The 15,357-nt window shown below is 39.8% G+C and overlaps 1 protein-coding gene across 7 annotated transcripts in view; it reads right to left on the reverse strand.

Moving 5' to 3' along the window:
* Nucleotides 1–4,862: 4,862 nt before the first annotated feature.
* The window catches only part of STK39 (serine/threonine kinase 39), a 72,937-nt gene continuing 62,442 nt past the window's right edge, over nt 4,863–15,357 (reverse strand). For 6 of the 7 annotated variants that reach the window (XM_030241632.2, XM_050976799.1, XM_018911500.3 and 3 more), the window contains 2 exons: nt 7,953–8,017; nt 4,863–6,307 (listed from right to left, as the gene is read on the reverse strand). In XM_030241632.2, coding sequence (XP_030097492.1) covers nt 6,233–6,307; nt 7,953–8,017 — 140 coding nt within the window. In that variant the 3' untranslated portion in view covers nt 4,863–6,232. Of the gene's footprint in view, nt 6,844–7,952; nt 8,018–15,357 lie in introns of all 7 variants that reach the window. The other variant, XM_030241631.2, reaches the window with a different exon arrangement.

The following is a 15,357-nucleotide window of genomic DNA, read 5'->3' on the forward strand; positions in this document are numbered from 1 at the left end:
TATAGGGCAAGAGTAGCACAAAGTCCACCCACTCAAACCCTCTAGACACTCTCTGGTTCTTCTGCTTCATTATTTCTAATTGCCTGTTGAAGACAGCTACGCACACTGCTTTTTATGTGAAAAGACAATTGCATTACCAAATAACCACACACTCCTATACATTTTGAGATGTCATAACTCAATTTTCCTCAAAGGAAAGAAAGGTACATTGATGGGGTCTACAGAGTAAACATGACACAACACAAAAAGCTTTTTTACTCAAAGTAAATCTAAAGACCCCCCACTACTCCTAGATGCTCCTATGAGCAGCATCTTTCCTTAATGAGTCTGAATGATTACATAGGGGAAAAAAAAAAGTAACAGTTTGGTCTCTTCCCATAAGAATAAATAAATAAATAAATAAATAAATAAATAAATCTCCCTATTTGAAACGTTGTTGTTTTGTGGGTTTTGTTTTTAATTTTTAGGAGTGTACCTATGAGAAAAAAATTGAGTAAAGGCATGTATTTTGCATCTACTCCAATTCTATTTTGTATAGCTGTCCCTCTACAAACACATGCACTTGCATAAGTGATTTTCTACACCCTACTGAGACAATAAACAAGCACAGCCTTTCAAATTCATGCTTGAAAATTATGCATGTCCCAAAAAGGACAAGATTGACTCCTTATTGGTTTATGTAGTGAAAATTATGTTTTCCTTCTTATTACATACTCTTCCAGGTCTCTGTAATTGCTCACTGAGCCACCATTGCCCATATTCTCAATATTATTAGCAACAGACAACTTCACAACTACTGAGTTTGATTCAACATCTCAGATGAACACAACTGTAAAAGCAGCTTGATGAGCATCAATCTAACAGTCATAAAGCAGATATAAACCCCCATTTTTATGTGCAATGCAATGTTAGTCTTAGTCATTGAGGGAAAATGAATAACTAAAATGTCAGAATGCCCAACTAATATGCCTGCATTATTTCATCAGCTGGGCCACTGTGCAATAAAATGCAAGGAAACCAGACGCTGCTGGAGTTTTTGTGGTTTGAGTAAACCTGGCTGTTCATTAGCAGAGCTCATGCACAGGGAACTCAAAGATGTAGGTTCCTGATCCTTTTCCAACTTCTCATTTTAAAATAATTAGCATTCTTTGTGCATGCACATGCATGAGTACACTGCAAGAGAGTGGAAAGGCTGCCCACTTGATGCAGCAGAAAAACCCACAGCAAGTGACTGAATAAAGTTCTATCACAATCGATTCAGAGAAAAAATAGACTAACTGCTATTTGTTATCAACAAGGTTTCTCTTTGGGTTTTTTGCTGCTTTGGTAAAATGTGGGAGGGTAAGGTGGGAACGGGTGGCAACATGCTCTGCTCCCTGCTAAACAGAAATCAGCATTTTCAATGCACTCAATTAGCAATGTTTTAGGTCTGTGTCAGAGTCCTCATCAGAGCTAATTGATTTCAGGCACAGGCAAATCTCACCATTCAACATCATTATGCAGAGGTAGGTGGTGAAAAGGAAAACAGATCTCTGATTAAAGAAAAACATGAGGGGGAGGCACACCATTTAAAGCTGCAACCAGCATTCCCTCTCAGAGAAATAACAGTCTTTAAAAACATTTTGAAGAGAGATGCCTCACAATCAAATTTCATAGGACAACTCTGGAAGCCCCACAATTGGAGATGTGACAATGGACCAAGCTATGTGAAAAGGCACACATTTTTATCTCAGGACAGAACATGGGAGAGAGAAAATTCAGTTATGTTTCCGGACTAATTTCCCTGCTCCTCCTTCCACTCCCACTCACACAGGGTGTTCTAGGGCAATAGAGGAAATTGCGAGAGTACATAGGGTAATATTTAAGAAAACAAGAATACTTATCAAATGAGCTAGCTGAATTGCAGTTTGAATGCACAACTCTGTACACATTGGTGGGAAGATCTGAGGTCAGCACTTGTCAGAAGGAAGAGATGCTGTACTCCTGTTCTCTTGGCACAAAAAGCATATGTTGCCAGCCTGGGAAACAGCTTTCCTGGCCTAAAGCCCACGCTGGAATCCCACAAGATAAAAGGCTGGAAATGTCCCTTCTCTCCCACTCCTTCACACATGCAAAACCAGTCTCCAGATCTGGCTTTGTGCTAAGCTAAACTCTATGTTTATATTCATTCTAACACTTTGAAACTAATAAATGCAGAACTGCGTTTTGACTGACTTTCATCTCAGTCCACAGAGCTACTTTCAGCAAGCTAAAGCACAGCACACTGGCATGGCTGACTCCATGGACACTGACATTAATCAGCCCACAGAGCCTGCAAGTGCCCAGCTGCAGGCACTGGCATATAATCACCATACACATGATTATATTTTTAGCACCATCTAATTAAGCCCTCTTTTCCTGGCCTTAGAGACAGCTACATGGTAGCTCCCCTGTTCCAGCTTCACCTCATTAATTAGAAACCTTTTCTTTCAAACAAGACAGGTGCTGTAGCCAGCACCTCAACTAGTTTGGGGCAAGTAATGTCACATATATAGGAACTTCACCCAGCTTCTTAACGCTTTTCATGAGAACATGAACAAACAAATAGCTGCTAGATTTCTCCCTTATTATTCAACAGAGGATGTGTATATAATAATAAAAAAGCAAATTGCTGTGACGTTTGCCATTTACCTCTGCTCATCATAGCTTGCTCACTGCTTTCTACTGCAATGCACTATTTATTTTCAACTTCTTTTTACCTTCTGTATATACTAAAAGTATAAACTACTTACGAACGTCACTTTAACACACGAAAGCTTTAATTACCCTTTCTTTCTACCTTTTCAAAAATGCATTTTGCTCACATTGTATTTACACACAGTATCTCAGCAGTAAAAACAAGAAAAAAGTTTTAAAACCCAACACAGCTGTCACAACAGTGCCACATGAATTTGCTGCCTCACTGAACCACAGAAGCATCACCATTCGTCTGCATCAGACCACAAGTGAGCAACAACTGTTACAACTTTATCTTGGTACAATACTGCAGACTGCCTCAATTAAAGCATTGGATTCTTTATTTAGATACCTCCTACAGCCCCAACAGAACAGCAGACGAGCACTTTTGACAGCTGCTCCTCATATCCCAACAATTTTCCCAGCTTCTGGGGAGGTGTATAGCGAGTGGAACATGATTTTCATCCAGATATATATTCTATATATATATTCCACTTCTTTTTCTAGAACAGTGACAACAAGAAGCTACCCTGAACATTCATTTTGTCTGAGTACGTATTGTAGCAGTAGCACAGGTGGATTAGTCAATAACGGTGCAATGCTTAGAGAAATGTACATTAAAATACATAAAAATAATCCCATAGCAGCGCTCAGAATTTATCCCCTCCCCATCTCAGTGCTGTAAGTTATCACCTGGGTCACTGGTGTGTGCACGTTTCAGGTACCTTTTTATTTACTCACACTCGGGCACAAAGGTGAACAGCCCGCTGCGAACTGCAGCCTGCGGCAGGCAACCGCACAGCCGGGCCGGGCCAGCCCTGCCTGGCACCACGGCCATGGCCGGCACCGGGCCCGCAGACAGTGCCCAGGCCCTGCGGAGAGGCTCACTCACGGCCTGCTCGCCAGCCCTGCCCCGGGCCCGCAGACAGTGCCCAGGCCCTGCGGAGAGGCTCACTCACGGCCTGCTCGCCAGCCCTGCCCCGGGCCCGCAGACAGTGCCCAGGCCCTGCGGAGAGGCTCACTCACGGCCTGCTCGCCAGCCCTGCCCCGGGCCCGCAGACAGTGCCCAGGCCCTGCGGAGAGGCTCACTCACGGCCTGCTCGCCAGCCCTGCCCCGGGCCCGCAGACAGTGCCCAGGCCCTGCGGAGAGGCTCACTCACGGCCTGCTCGCCAGCCCTGCCCCGGGCCCGCAGACAGTGCCCAGGCCCTGCGGAGAGGCTCACTCACGGCCTGCTCGCCAGCCCTGCATGGGGCCCGCAGACAGTGCCCAGGCCCTGCGGAGAGGCTCACTCACGGCCTGCTCGCCAGCCCTGCACGGGGCCCGCAGACAGTGCCCAGGCCCTGCGGAGAGGCTCACTCACGGCCTGCTCGCCAGCCCTGCCCCGGGCCCGCAGACAGTGCCCAGGCCCTGCGGAGAGGCTCACTCACGGCCTGCTCGCCAGCCCTGCCCCGGGCCCGCAGACAGTGCCCAGGCCCTGCGGAGAGGCTCACTCACGGCCTGCTCGCCAGCCCTGCCCCTGAGCACTCCGCAGACAGTGCCCAGGCCCTGCGGAGAGGCTCACTCACGGCCTGCTCGCCAGCCCTGCACGGGGCCTGCAGACAGTGCCCAGGCCCTGTGGAGAGGCTCACTCACGGCCTGCCCGCCAGCCCTGCACGGGGCCTGCAGACAGTGCCCAGGCCCTGTGGAGAGGCTCACTCACGGCCTGCCCGCCAGCCCTGCACGGGGCCTGCAGACAGTGCCCAGGCCCTGTGGAGAGGCTGACTCGCCGCGCTGTTCCACCAGGAGCCAGCCCAGCCCCGGGGCTCTGCGGGCACCAGCAGCCCCGAGAGGCCTGACCGGCCCCAAGGCACCTCACCTGGGCTGCCGAGCCCAGCCCGGGCCCTCCCGCTCTCCGGCCAAGCCAGCAGCACAGGGCCTGCCCCGGGAAAAGCACTGATTCCTTGAAGTAACCCCTCGGGAGCCTTTAAAATGAATTCGGCAAAGCCCTGGAGATCAAGGGGCCAAAGCAACCCTCTCCTCCACCTCCTCCTCCCCAGCTGCTGCTCCCAAACTAAGTAAAGGCGGCAGCCTTTTGTAATAACAACTCTGTAATCCACTCAGAGAATGGAAACTCAAAATACAAAACAGTTTGTGCAATACACCTTTATTTTAATTTTTTTAAATCTTTGCAGTCATCTTGGAGTAATCATCATGTAAACAGTAGGATGGGATGGGATTACATTGAGTCGTATGCAAATAGTTCTACACCTCAACGATTATGACAAGGCATTATAAATAACTTCTCTTAACAATATATATTTGCCATTTTCAGTACATTAAAGAGCTGCCACTTATCTAGGATTAACTAGGAAGTAGTTTAAAGTGTAACCTCTGAGAAACATGTCTCCAAACGTGGAAGTCTTTCTAAGGTTCCCTAGCTCCATAACATCTATGTCACAGGTTAAGCAGAGGACTGCTTGGGTCGAAGTGTTTTCTTTGTAACAGAATTTTACTTGATCATTGCACAAAGCCCTATTATTTTCTCTCCACCTTGGTATTTAGTAGAACTTCAAATAAAGCTTCAGCTCCACTATTCAAGTTTTTATTCACTTGTATGAAACTGGTTTCTGTCAGATCAGAGATGGACACAGTAAGCGTTTTACCTTAACAGCTCACAGTAGCTCTAGCTCATAGACTCCCCAATAAAGCATAGTCAAGGCACTCTAACACCTTTGCTACTGTATATCCCCTCCTTGCTCAGATAACTATATATATTTATATTTATGGTACCATATGTATGGTACTTCTAGAAAATTGAGATTATTTATATAAGCAGCCTCAGGCACATTCTTAAAACATTAATATCTGCAAGGCACCTCCCACTCCCTTGAGGATCAGTTTGTGGACTGTTTTCTGACACACAACCAACAAAAGCTTGCTAATGCCAGATCAAATGACTTCAAAAAACCCCTAGTTACCAAATACTTCAAAGACATACCTGAAACTTTTTTAAATAGTGGGAGATTAACTGCAAATAGCACATAATCAAGTCAAATAATTTTCTTATTACTAGTATGTGTAATGCATAAATATATGAAAAATAAAATTCACAGTCATTTTTTAAACTAGAATTCAAGTTTGGCTAATATTTCTAAACTTTTATATGTATGTTAATTTCTAAATGTAACAGAATAGAGGCTGTATTATCAACCACAAGTACAGGTAAAATAGTATCATTCAAAGTCTATGAAAGAAGTAAGCTCGATAGAAAGTTCTTTTTGTAACCAATAAATACAGCCACCTGAGAGCATTTCCACAGGCTTTTCACTTTGGGGGAATCCAAATCAACTGCTAAGAGACATTTAGGAGCATTTTGAACGTTAACAGCAGCGGTATAGCTGTGGGCTTTGCTTGTTCTGACTTTGTGAATTGCTAGATAATGAAGCAGAACTCAGTGTGTGGTGCATTAATTTTCCTTTGCATCTAAGCTGGCTTTTCCGCAATCTCACAATTCGGCTTGGGGTCAAGGGACAGACATCAGCTGACACTTAACTGAGCAAAACCAATCAGTTTCACTTCATCAGGAATCTCAGTGCCATCACAGCCAGAGGCCTGCAAGTACAAACAGAAATGTTTAGTATATCATGCTACAAAGGAGCATTTGACAGCCAGGATATAAAGTTTCTCCATACAGCCCAGTCAGAAAACAGCTTGATTGAAGGAAAGTTTTAGACCACTTCATGTGGCCTCAGTCAGCACGCAACCAATTGCATCCTTAATTTTAGCAAACTCTTGTAGTCAATATTAAAATTATAGAAAAAATACTGGAAAATGGACATTGAAATACCCAAAATCTTTAAACAAAACTTTCCAGACTGGAGCCAAATTTGCTTTTTTATGGGAGTAAACAATTTTCACTCATGAAGAGCATCTAATATACATGTATAGAATCCACTTTTTACTACTTGCTGTACACAGCAAATGTCTCATGAGTCCAGCCAGCAAGTAAGTTCACCAACCAGCTGAATTTTTTAACAAGAAACTGAAGCAGTCTTCAGTAAAAGAGTAAATACTAATATTTGCAAAAGGACAGCTCCATCCTGACAGTCCAATACTTAAACCTGTACAGTTTAATTCTTCAGTAAAGCCTGTCACAAAAAAAAAAAAAAAATTGGCACAATTAATCAGTTCATTTTTCATATATAACAGTAAGAATATAAAACCACTTTGCTCAGAACTAAACAATTACTTAAGGTCTGTTTTAGAAAAAATATGCTGGAGGCAGAGTATTTCTGTTTCGATTTTTAAACAAAAGTTGCTTCTGTAGGACAAAAGTGACATTTTAAATAAAGGGTTTTATACATTTTTGTCTGTATGGTAGATAAGTCAAAACATTAATAGAATTGGATTAAAAGTGTGCAATGCTAACTTATTTATGACAGATGCCTTCAGATTTTTTTGCATATCACAAAATATGTCCAACAGAACAACTGGGCTATCCTATAGAAAAGCTTTTGATCCTTTTTTGCATTAGTAGCAAAATTAATAGAACTGGTTCATGAACATTTGCTGTAAGATTAAGAGCTCTCAGATTGTGCATAGAAGGTGCACTGACACAATCCATTGAATTTTCATTACCAGAAATAAAACTGTATTGACACTTGTGGAAGTATTACATCCCAGGATCTGATGACATATATACAGAAGATAGAAAGAGGTAGAGAAGTAGAAACAACAATAAAATACAGTGGGAGAAAGACCAACATGCAGGTGTGGATGGTCAACTGAAAGAAGGTTGAAAAGAAGAACTAAGGAGAAGTTAGCAGTGGAGAAGGTGACCTGCATGCAAGAAAAACAGAGCAGGACTTTGAAAAAATGGGATTGGAACAATCAGCACAGGACACTTCAGCCAGGGTAGAGCTAAAGGGGTAAGGGTGAAGGAGTATAAACCTAGCTATTACAGTTTTCTCTGTTTTAATTGTTTCTGCAATTCTTCCCAGGGGTTTTCTTACTGCAGCTTCTCACCTAAACCTCAGGCTACCTCAGAACTCATGTGACTGAACCTCCTTCCCCATGCAGTTATGGCACTGTCCTGTCAAAACAGGGTTTAAGCTTTTTCTCTAATACATGGAAATTTCAGTCACTTTATCTGTCAACACATTTATTCAACAAAGTATCTGTAACTGAGATAGAACACAGATTCTCATGTGAATATTGTGATAATTTCTTTGTTTCTTCCATTCATGCTTTTACTTACCAACTTAAAAGTCAATGTTTTCAAGGCCTTTGGATCATCTACTATCTTCTGTAAGTTAGCAGCAACTGTAAAAATAAGACAAAAAAAATATGATTTACAGAAAATTGCATTCAACTTGACATCAAGGCTTTTGTTGAATTTTCTCCTTAATTCTACATATATACGTGTCTGTAAATTACCACTTGAATCATTTAATCCCTCTCTAGCTGTTGTTTCAGAGGGCAGTTGGGCTGCCATAAATCCTATTTCCTTTCTTTCAGGGTCACTGATACTTTGTGACTATGTGAACTGATTCAGTTGCATGTTTCTGCATGATTCATACTGCATGTCTTTAGGAAGGGCAGCCTTTCATTTGATGTCACCCTGCTGTGGAACAGCTAAGGCAAATCAGCGTGCTGCTGGGCTACTCCCCCAGGAGCAAACCTTCCAGCTGCCCTTAGGCAGTTCCTGTCAAAGGTATTATTAGTGCTTTTGCACACAGCAGCCCACGATCAGCAAGTGTTTTAATGAACTAGCATCCAGTTGGCTAAGGGGCATCAGGGATGTATCAATGTATCCTAACCCCACTCCTGATTGATTCTTTACCAGGGAAGAGATTAAACATTTCTAAAAATTTAGGACTATTACTAAACTTACACAGTTTGGACCACTAAGTATGCAAAGACACCAAAAAAACTCGTGACAGTAAAGAATGCTTTCACTTACAAGCAGTTGCTGTTACTGTTCAGCCCTATACAGAATTGTCACTCAGCCAAGTAAAAAAACCCAATTATTTTTAAGTGGAACTATTAGGCTTTATAGATGAAAACCTCCTCCAGCTACTGGATTTAGGCTCTTCTCATTTAGGAAAATTATTTACTAGGCCAAGACTCAGACTCACTAACCCTCCTAGTACAGTTCATGTGCAAAGTTCTATTTTGGCTTAAATATGACAAATGAGACTCAAAGTTTCTAAATGCTCACTTTCCAAATGAACCCGATCACATCTGCAAACCATCGTGAGGAAAATAACCATCCCATTCTCACCACATTTCCTCACCCCACAGTCCCAACAATTCTTGTGTTTCAAGTTGGTGAACAAAATCAATTTAATACAGTAACACTCTCCCCAAAGTGAAAAGGAGTTTCATACTAGGACTTTCTAGAGGGGCAGGCATTGTTTTCTACAGTGGTACTTAGATTATTTGGAAAAGTGAAGAGCATTGTAAAATACATATCTCTTTACACCTTATCTCTAAGTTAAGTATACTGCAGTTCCTATTGACAAAGCCATTTTTCTTTGAAATAGTCTGAAGTCATGGCTTGAATGCTATACTTGTGAAATTCATAGATTAGCACCTGCAAGCAGAACTAATTGATAATTAAACTCCTGTTGGGAATTCACTGTTTGTACAAGACCTGGGTATTCTATACTCTTTTATTTTGCAAAGTGTTTTCTCAATATGTTATGGCCATGCACCTATAAAAGTCAGAAGAAGAAACATGAACAAGAAAAAATTTAGTGGTGATGGAAAAATCTTTGCCAGCAGTAACCTCAGGTAAATAGAGTATACTTCAAATCATGGCTTGGAGCAAAAGCTCTCTTTAGACATTAGCAGCGGTTAGGTCAAGAGGCTTTTTGTTGTTTACAACAATAAATGAGGTCCTGTTCACTTTCTTCAGAAGGCTTCTGAAGGACATGTAATCAACCTACACACCACAAATCATTGCAGGTTCTTTTGCAGGTTTTGCTCAGTGACAAATGGTTGTGCCACTCTGACAAAATAAGTGTCTGCACTTGCAGAACATGCAATAGGAGAAAAGGTCAAACACAGCATATAAATATACAGAACACAGGGTGTTAATTGCAGATGGAATAAATTTTAAAAAACCATATAACTAGAGGCTTTTGCATGTATATAATACAAATTACTTACTCTTTGCTATATTACAATTTTGGCCAACAACATAAATTACAGTTTTTACCTGAGTGATTGATATGAGGTAACAGAACAAAAAAAGATCTTACAAATACAAGACAATAACCAAACTTTGGGCAGTCTCAAATAGCTGCTTTTCTCCTGTGATGTGACAAAGCGCTCTCTCTCTGGTTACTTAAAATTCTTAACACGGCATGAAACTTAACCCTGATGGCTTCTGAAGAAGAAAAACTTCTGGAAAAGTTAAAATTAATGAGACAGTAAATAAAGCTATATGAAGTACAGTTAAACTATTTCCAGTACAATGCCCACCCAGCCAACTAAGCCAGAGCCATCTGGCATAAACACAGACACAAGCAGAATCTAAAGCTTGAGATGATATTTCTGGGGTGCTCTCAAAAGAATAATGATTCATCTGCTTTTCCATTTTGCAAAGAATGGATGGGTAACCTCGGAAATAGCTCATGAACTCATGCTTAGGTTCAACAGTTTGCAAAGCTAGTGCATATTGTAATCCAGAAATTCAGATATGAGGAAAGGGAAGTATTATTCAGGCACAAAATTACTGTCACCAAAAAAAGAGAAAAATTATAACCTTGGAGAAAATGAAAAATATTTTTAATAAGTTAGAAGTGAAATATTTTTTATGTAGTCTAAAACTCAGTCTATAAAAAATAGCTACCTTCAACTGCTCCCTACTTCATCAACAGCATGGCTGTTAGAGAAGACAAGCTCAAACCTCCACAGATTTATTGGCTTTCCTGCTGATTGTTTCAAATATTACCTCTTCCCCAACAGTAGGCAGTTATTTTACCATTTTCATCTGATACATGGAGCTCACCATAATTAACTGCCTTGGGAGTCTGCTGGTTTGAGGATTAATGTTGTGTGCTCCTGTATAGGTCTTAGGACACAGGGTAACTGAGAAGCAGGGAATACTTTTAAGTAGAATCCTTGCTCCTAAAAATTCAGTTCCTGCTAGGGTTTTCCTCCAAAGGGCTGAATTTATTATGCACACTCTTGAGGCCATTTCACATACTGCAAAATGTTCATTGCAATCTATGCACTCATTTATATTTCATACTACACGGTGGTTTTTATGCATTTGCAAGTTCAGAACGAAGTCAAAACTAAGTTTTAAAACCTAGATAGTGCTGTATTATAGTATATTACGCAAACAGTGAAAACAATCAGTGTTTAGAGCTTTTGGTAACAATTCCTCCAGATCTCTACCTTGTTAGTATCTAACAGCTCACCAACTGTCTGCCTTGAAAGATTAAAGGGCCCTTCAAAGAGAGATCAAAAAGGTCACTTAAGTGTAATGTGATTCCATTAGTTCAACCATTCAGGAGGCTGTGGAAACATCCCTTCAGTTAATGTTGCTCGGTAGCAAGGGAAATGTTAAAGCATTTGAAGATCTGTGGCAGCTAACCAGCAAGTGTTTATTGCTAAAGGACTGCAAAGATCTAGACATGATTCTTATAAATAAGAAAAAAAAGAAAACAGAAAGATCAACAGCAAACCTGGCTTCTCTTCTGAGAAAGCTATTGGACATCGATATGGCAGAAGCATTAAAAACATTTAGAAATGTATTATTTATGAAGAGTGTGTCATTAGTAATTTATCAAAGGGAGATTAAGGCTCACAAATTTGTCTGAATTCTCATAGTGTGCTGCTGAATCAGTAGATACAGATAAAAGACAGTGGAAATTATCTCCATTTTAACTTTTGATACTATGATAATTTCTTACAGCTCGATTTGCAGCCTCACCACCAGAAAACACAGATTAAAGAGGGCAGGTACAGGACAGCAGAAGGCCAAAGCAGTTTTGCTTTGAAAGGAACACCGAGACTGGAAATGGTCTCCTACAGCATCCCAGTGAACAGGGACCCTACTGAACAATTTTTACCTGCACTTTTCACAATTTAAAACAATTATTAAAACCACTTGAGCTCTGTGGTTCATATGAGTTCTGAGCCCCAATACTGTATTAATTTCTTATTCCATACAGACATCCTAGGTTTAGGCTGGTTCATGTAATTTTAGACATTAAGGATATTAAACAGCATTTGCCAAAAGGAGAAAAAGAGACTTGGTTGGGACCAAAGGTTTAAGAACTAACCAGTTACCCTAGGTTATACAAATGAATGGCAGAGACATCATGGGGGTATATTCCTGATTGACTTCTACCCATAAATAAAGATTTTAAATATTTACTCTAGCTCAAACTGCAAAAAACCAAAATCTCAACACATTTACAAAATAATAGCAGACCTCAAATGTCTTCACATTAAGTGAACTAAGATCAATTAACACGGAGTATTGATATCCAGGGGTCACAGGCCAAAACTGGAAAACTGAGGATTGGTAAAGTAATATGCAAGTTGTAGTTTATATTTATATGACTGATGGAAAAATTCGCACCCAACAGAAGCAGTATGTTTTATGAAACAGGAGTACTGGATCCAAATAGAAAGTGGCTTAAGTTAGTGCTAGAAATCTACCTATATCAATTCCAATAACACATTATTAAGCTCCTGAATTCTCAATTACTTAATATGGCTATCTGATTCCAAGGAAACATTTTGTATTCTACAGTCTGTGAGAAGAGGAAAAAAAAACAGAAAAAGACCATAACTGTGACAATTGGTTTTATGGATAAATTAAAATATTAATTGTGCAACTGGAAAATTGTACCTTTTTCCAGAAACTTATAAAAAAATGGGGGTTGATATTTCAAACTGATTTTCCTTCCCCCAGAGGATGTGAAAAATGCTTAGGGTAACCACTGCTTGTTTAAAACAAACTAAAAGGATAAGTAAACAAAGTAAAAGGATGTTCTACTTTCCTTTCTAAAAGGATAAATGGAATATATTAGGGTAATTAAATAGTTATGTATTTCAGATCTTGATTCTTCATGTGCCTAATGGAGTAGATTATTTAGGAAGATGAGGGATGAGTATATACATATTTCATCACTTCCCCTTCATTTTGAGGATCCTGAGCATTCTAGACCTCAGTCTAGTCTCAAATGAACATTTATAATAAAAATTTAGACCTGCTGCCCAGCACTGCTAGTAGGGCTATTTAACAAGCCTGAGATATTACAGTAAATTGCTCTCTTAAATTCTCTATAAAAAAGAATGAGAGTACTGGGTTGAAAAAAAATAATTTCCCTGTGACTGAACGTAGAAAGCAAGTGCTAGTTTTCAGACACAGGTTTTGGCAACAGTTTGATAATCATCAAGGTAGTGAAGACAGCTCTAACAAGTATCTTGATCACACTGGATTAGATCTGAAATAAAGGTCTATATAGAAATAAGGCAGGTCATATTCTGCTATGCATATTATTACTTTGCAATCTCCTTTTCCTATCAGGTCTTCACAAGTCCTGTCCCAAGTTCAGGTATGAATTATAGATAATGTTCTGACAAAACTATTAAGAAGATGAAACAGCAGCCAGGCTACTTCAATACCTTGTATCTGAAACTTGAAACAAGAAGAATATATCTAGAAAAGACTCCCTGATGTGCTGGAGTTAGGTTCTGAAATAGAATACACCTAGTTTGAAGAACCTCAATAAATCCTTATTTTGACATACTAGCCCCTGGCAGAGAAGTGAATGCCAAGGAAATAAAGAACAGCAAGTAAATTACTACTGAAAACAGGAACATTACATACATTGCTGCTTTTGCAATTTCTGATTCAAATTCACAATTGGTTTTATTTTGTTTTCTTCTTAACTAGAAAGGATAGTCATTGAAATTTTGATTCAGATGTATGAGGGGCAGAGAGTTTATCACTTACTGTATCAGGCAAAACTCAAACTAATCCCACTAATAACCACATGGATTTATTCCTCTTTTGCACACTTAAGTAGGAACTAGTGGACTGCACGTTGAAGGAAGGAACTTTCTTTGAAGGCAGTTGCCAATTCTACCTTTTTTTAATCTTTAAAATGACTAAAAATTATTAGTTGCTTTATCATGGCTGTAAGACAGGCACATTCACTATGACACATGAACACACATATGTATGTGTGAAGAATAATTTGCATGCTTGGAGAATTTCTTATATCACATCTTTATAGTTCTGCCATCAACCACAGCAACAGTGATTATTCACCTAACACAAGGTTTTCTGCACCTTGAACCTTCATGTTTTCACCACACTGAAAATTCATCACAGTGGGAACTTCCCTGAAACCTGCCAGCTTCACACAATACACTTCCTCCAGTGCACCTTTTACCTCCAACATAGAAAGTCTGAAATAACTTAGGTGCAATTAGACACAAAAATTCATTAGCTGCAGGTGCACCTCAAGCTTCCAGAACTCCCGGCAGAATCATCATTATGAGTCACCCTTCAGTGCATTAGCTCTAAATGAGCCAGATGTGTTGAAATATTTAAGTCCTTGTTAAAGCCCCCAGGGATTTTAGAGATATTCTTCCACTTGTAATGTATTTGCATATCTTGCTAAAGAGATACTGAGTTATCTACACATGTTGAAGGCACACAGGTTTCTAGAAAATGCCTGAAAATACAGTCAGGTTTTCATTAAATCTGTATGTTTTCTTTCTGGATAATATATTAAAAGTAAACACAAAGTATTTAGTCTATCTAATTTAGTTGAAATTAATTGGTAAGAATCTATAAAGGCATTTTCTCATTAGAAAGTTTATGGGTACACTGAGCTTTGGAATAAATAAAACTGTGATACATTTAACTAAAAATTCAGTTATTTCACTAGGTTTGAATCACAAGTAAAACAAACAAAGCTTCTAAAATATTTCCTAAATATTACAAAAATCAGTGCACCTCAAAATATCACTGATATTAAATGACAAACCTAAGGTGCCTTCAAATGGTAGTGCTATTCCAGTTAGCCACCCATACTGCTCTCTGAGCACAAAAATATGTGCACTATGAATTCCACTCGTGCAGCTCTATCCCATTTCCTAACTGCAGTGAGATGAGTCAGAATTAGTTAAACAAAAGTCATCACTTCATTCAGTTTTGAAGATGACTACTCTAAAAAGACAAAGTAGAACGAAGTATAAGCAAATGCAGAGCAAAACCTAGGAAAGCAAAAGGATATTTACTGGGTAAGTCCATGGCTTTTCTAGAAATGTGGATTATCAGTGCCACCATAAGCTAACTGTACTAACAAACTGGGCTGGTGCTTTTTCATCATTCTATTTTAGTATGAAAGTACCTTCAGCATCAGCAGACATCATACTGTAAGACAGTCAGCTGTTCCAATTTCAAATGCTTTAGCACTGTGAGTAATTAGAAACTATATATTATTGCTACATTATGTTATATATATTACTTGTTGTTTGGCAGCCCTTGAAATAATGTTATTCTGGATTTGGTCCAATACATGTTCTCTGAACTCATGGTCATTACCTTATCCACAGCCACACTGGGCTTTCTTTATAAATGCTAATTTATGTTCTGTTTGCTTATAAAGCATTGTATCAAA

This window comes from Serinus canaria, chromosome 7 (assembly GCF_022539315.1).
Source record: "Serinus canaria isolate serCan28SL12 chromosome 7, serCan2020, whole genome shotgun sequence".
Taxonomy (NCBI): Eukaryota; Metazoa; Chordata; class Aves; order Passeriformes; family Fringillidae; genus Serinus; species Serinus canaria.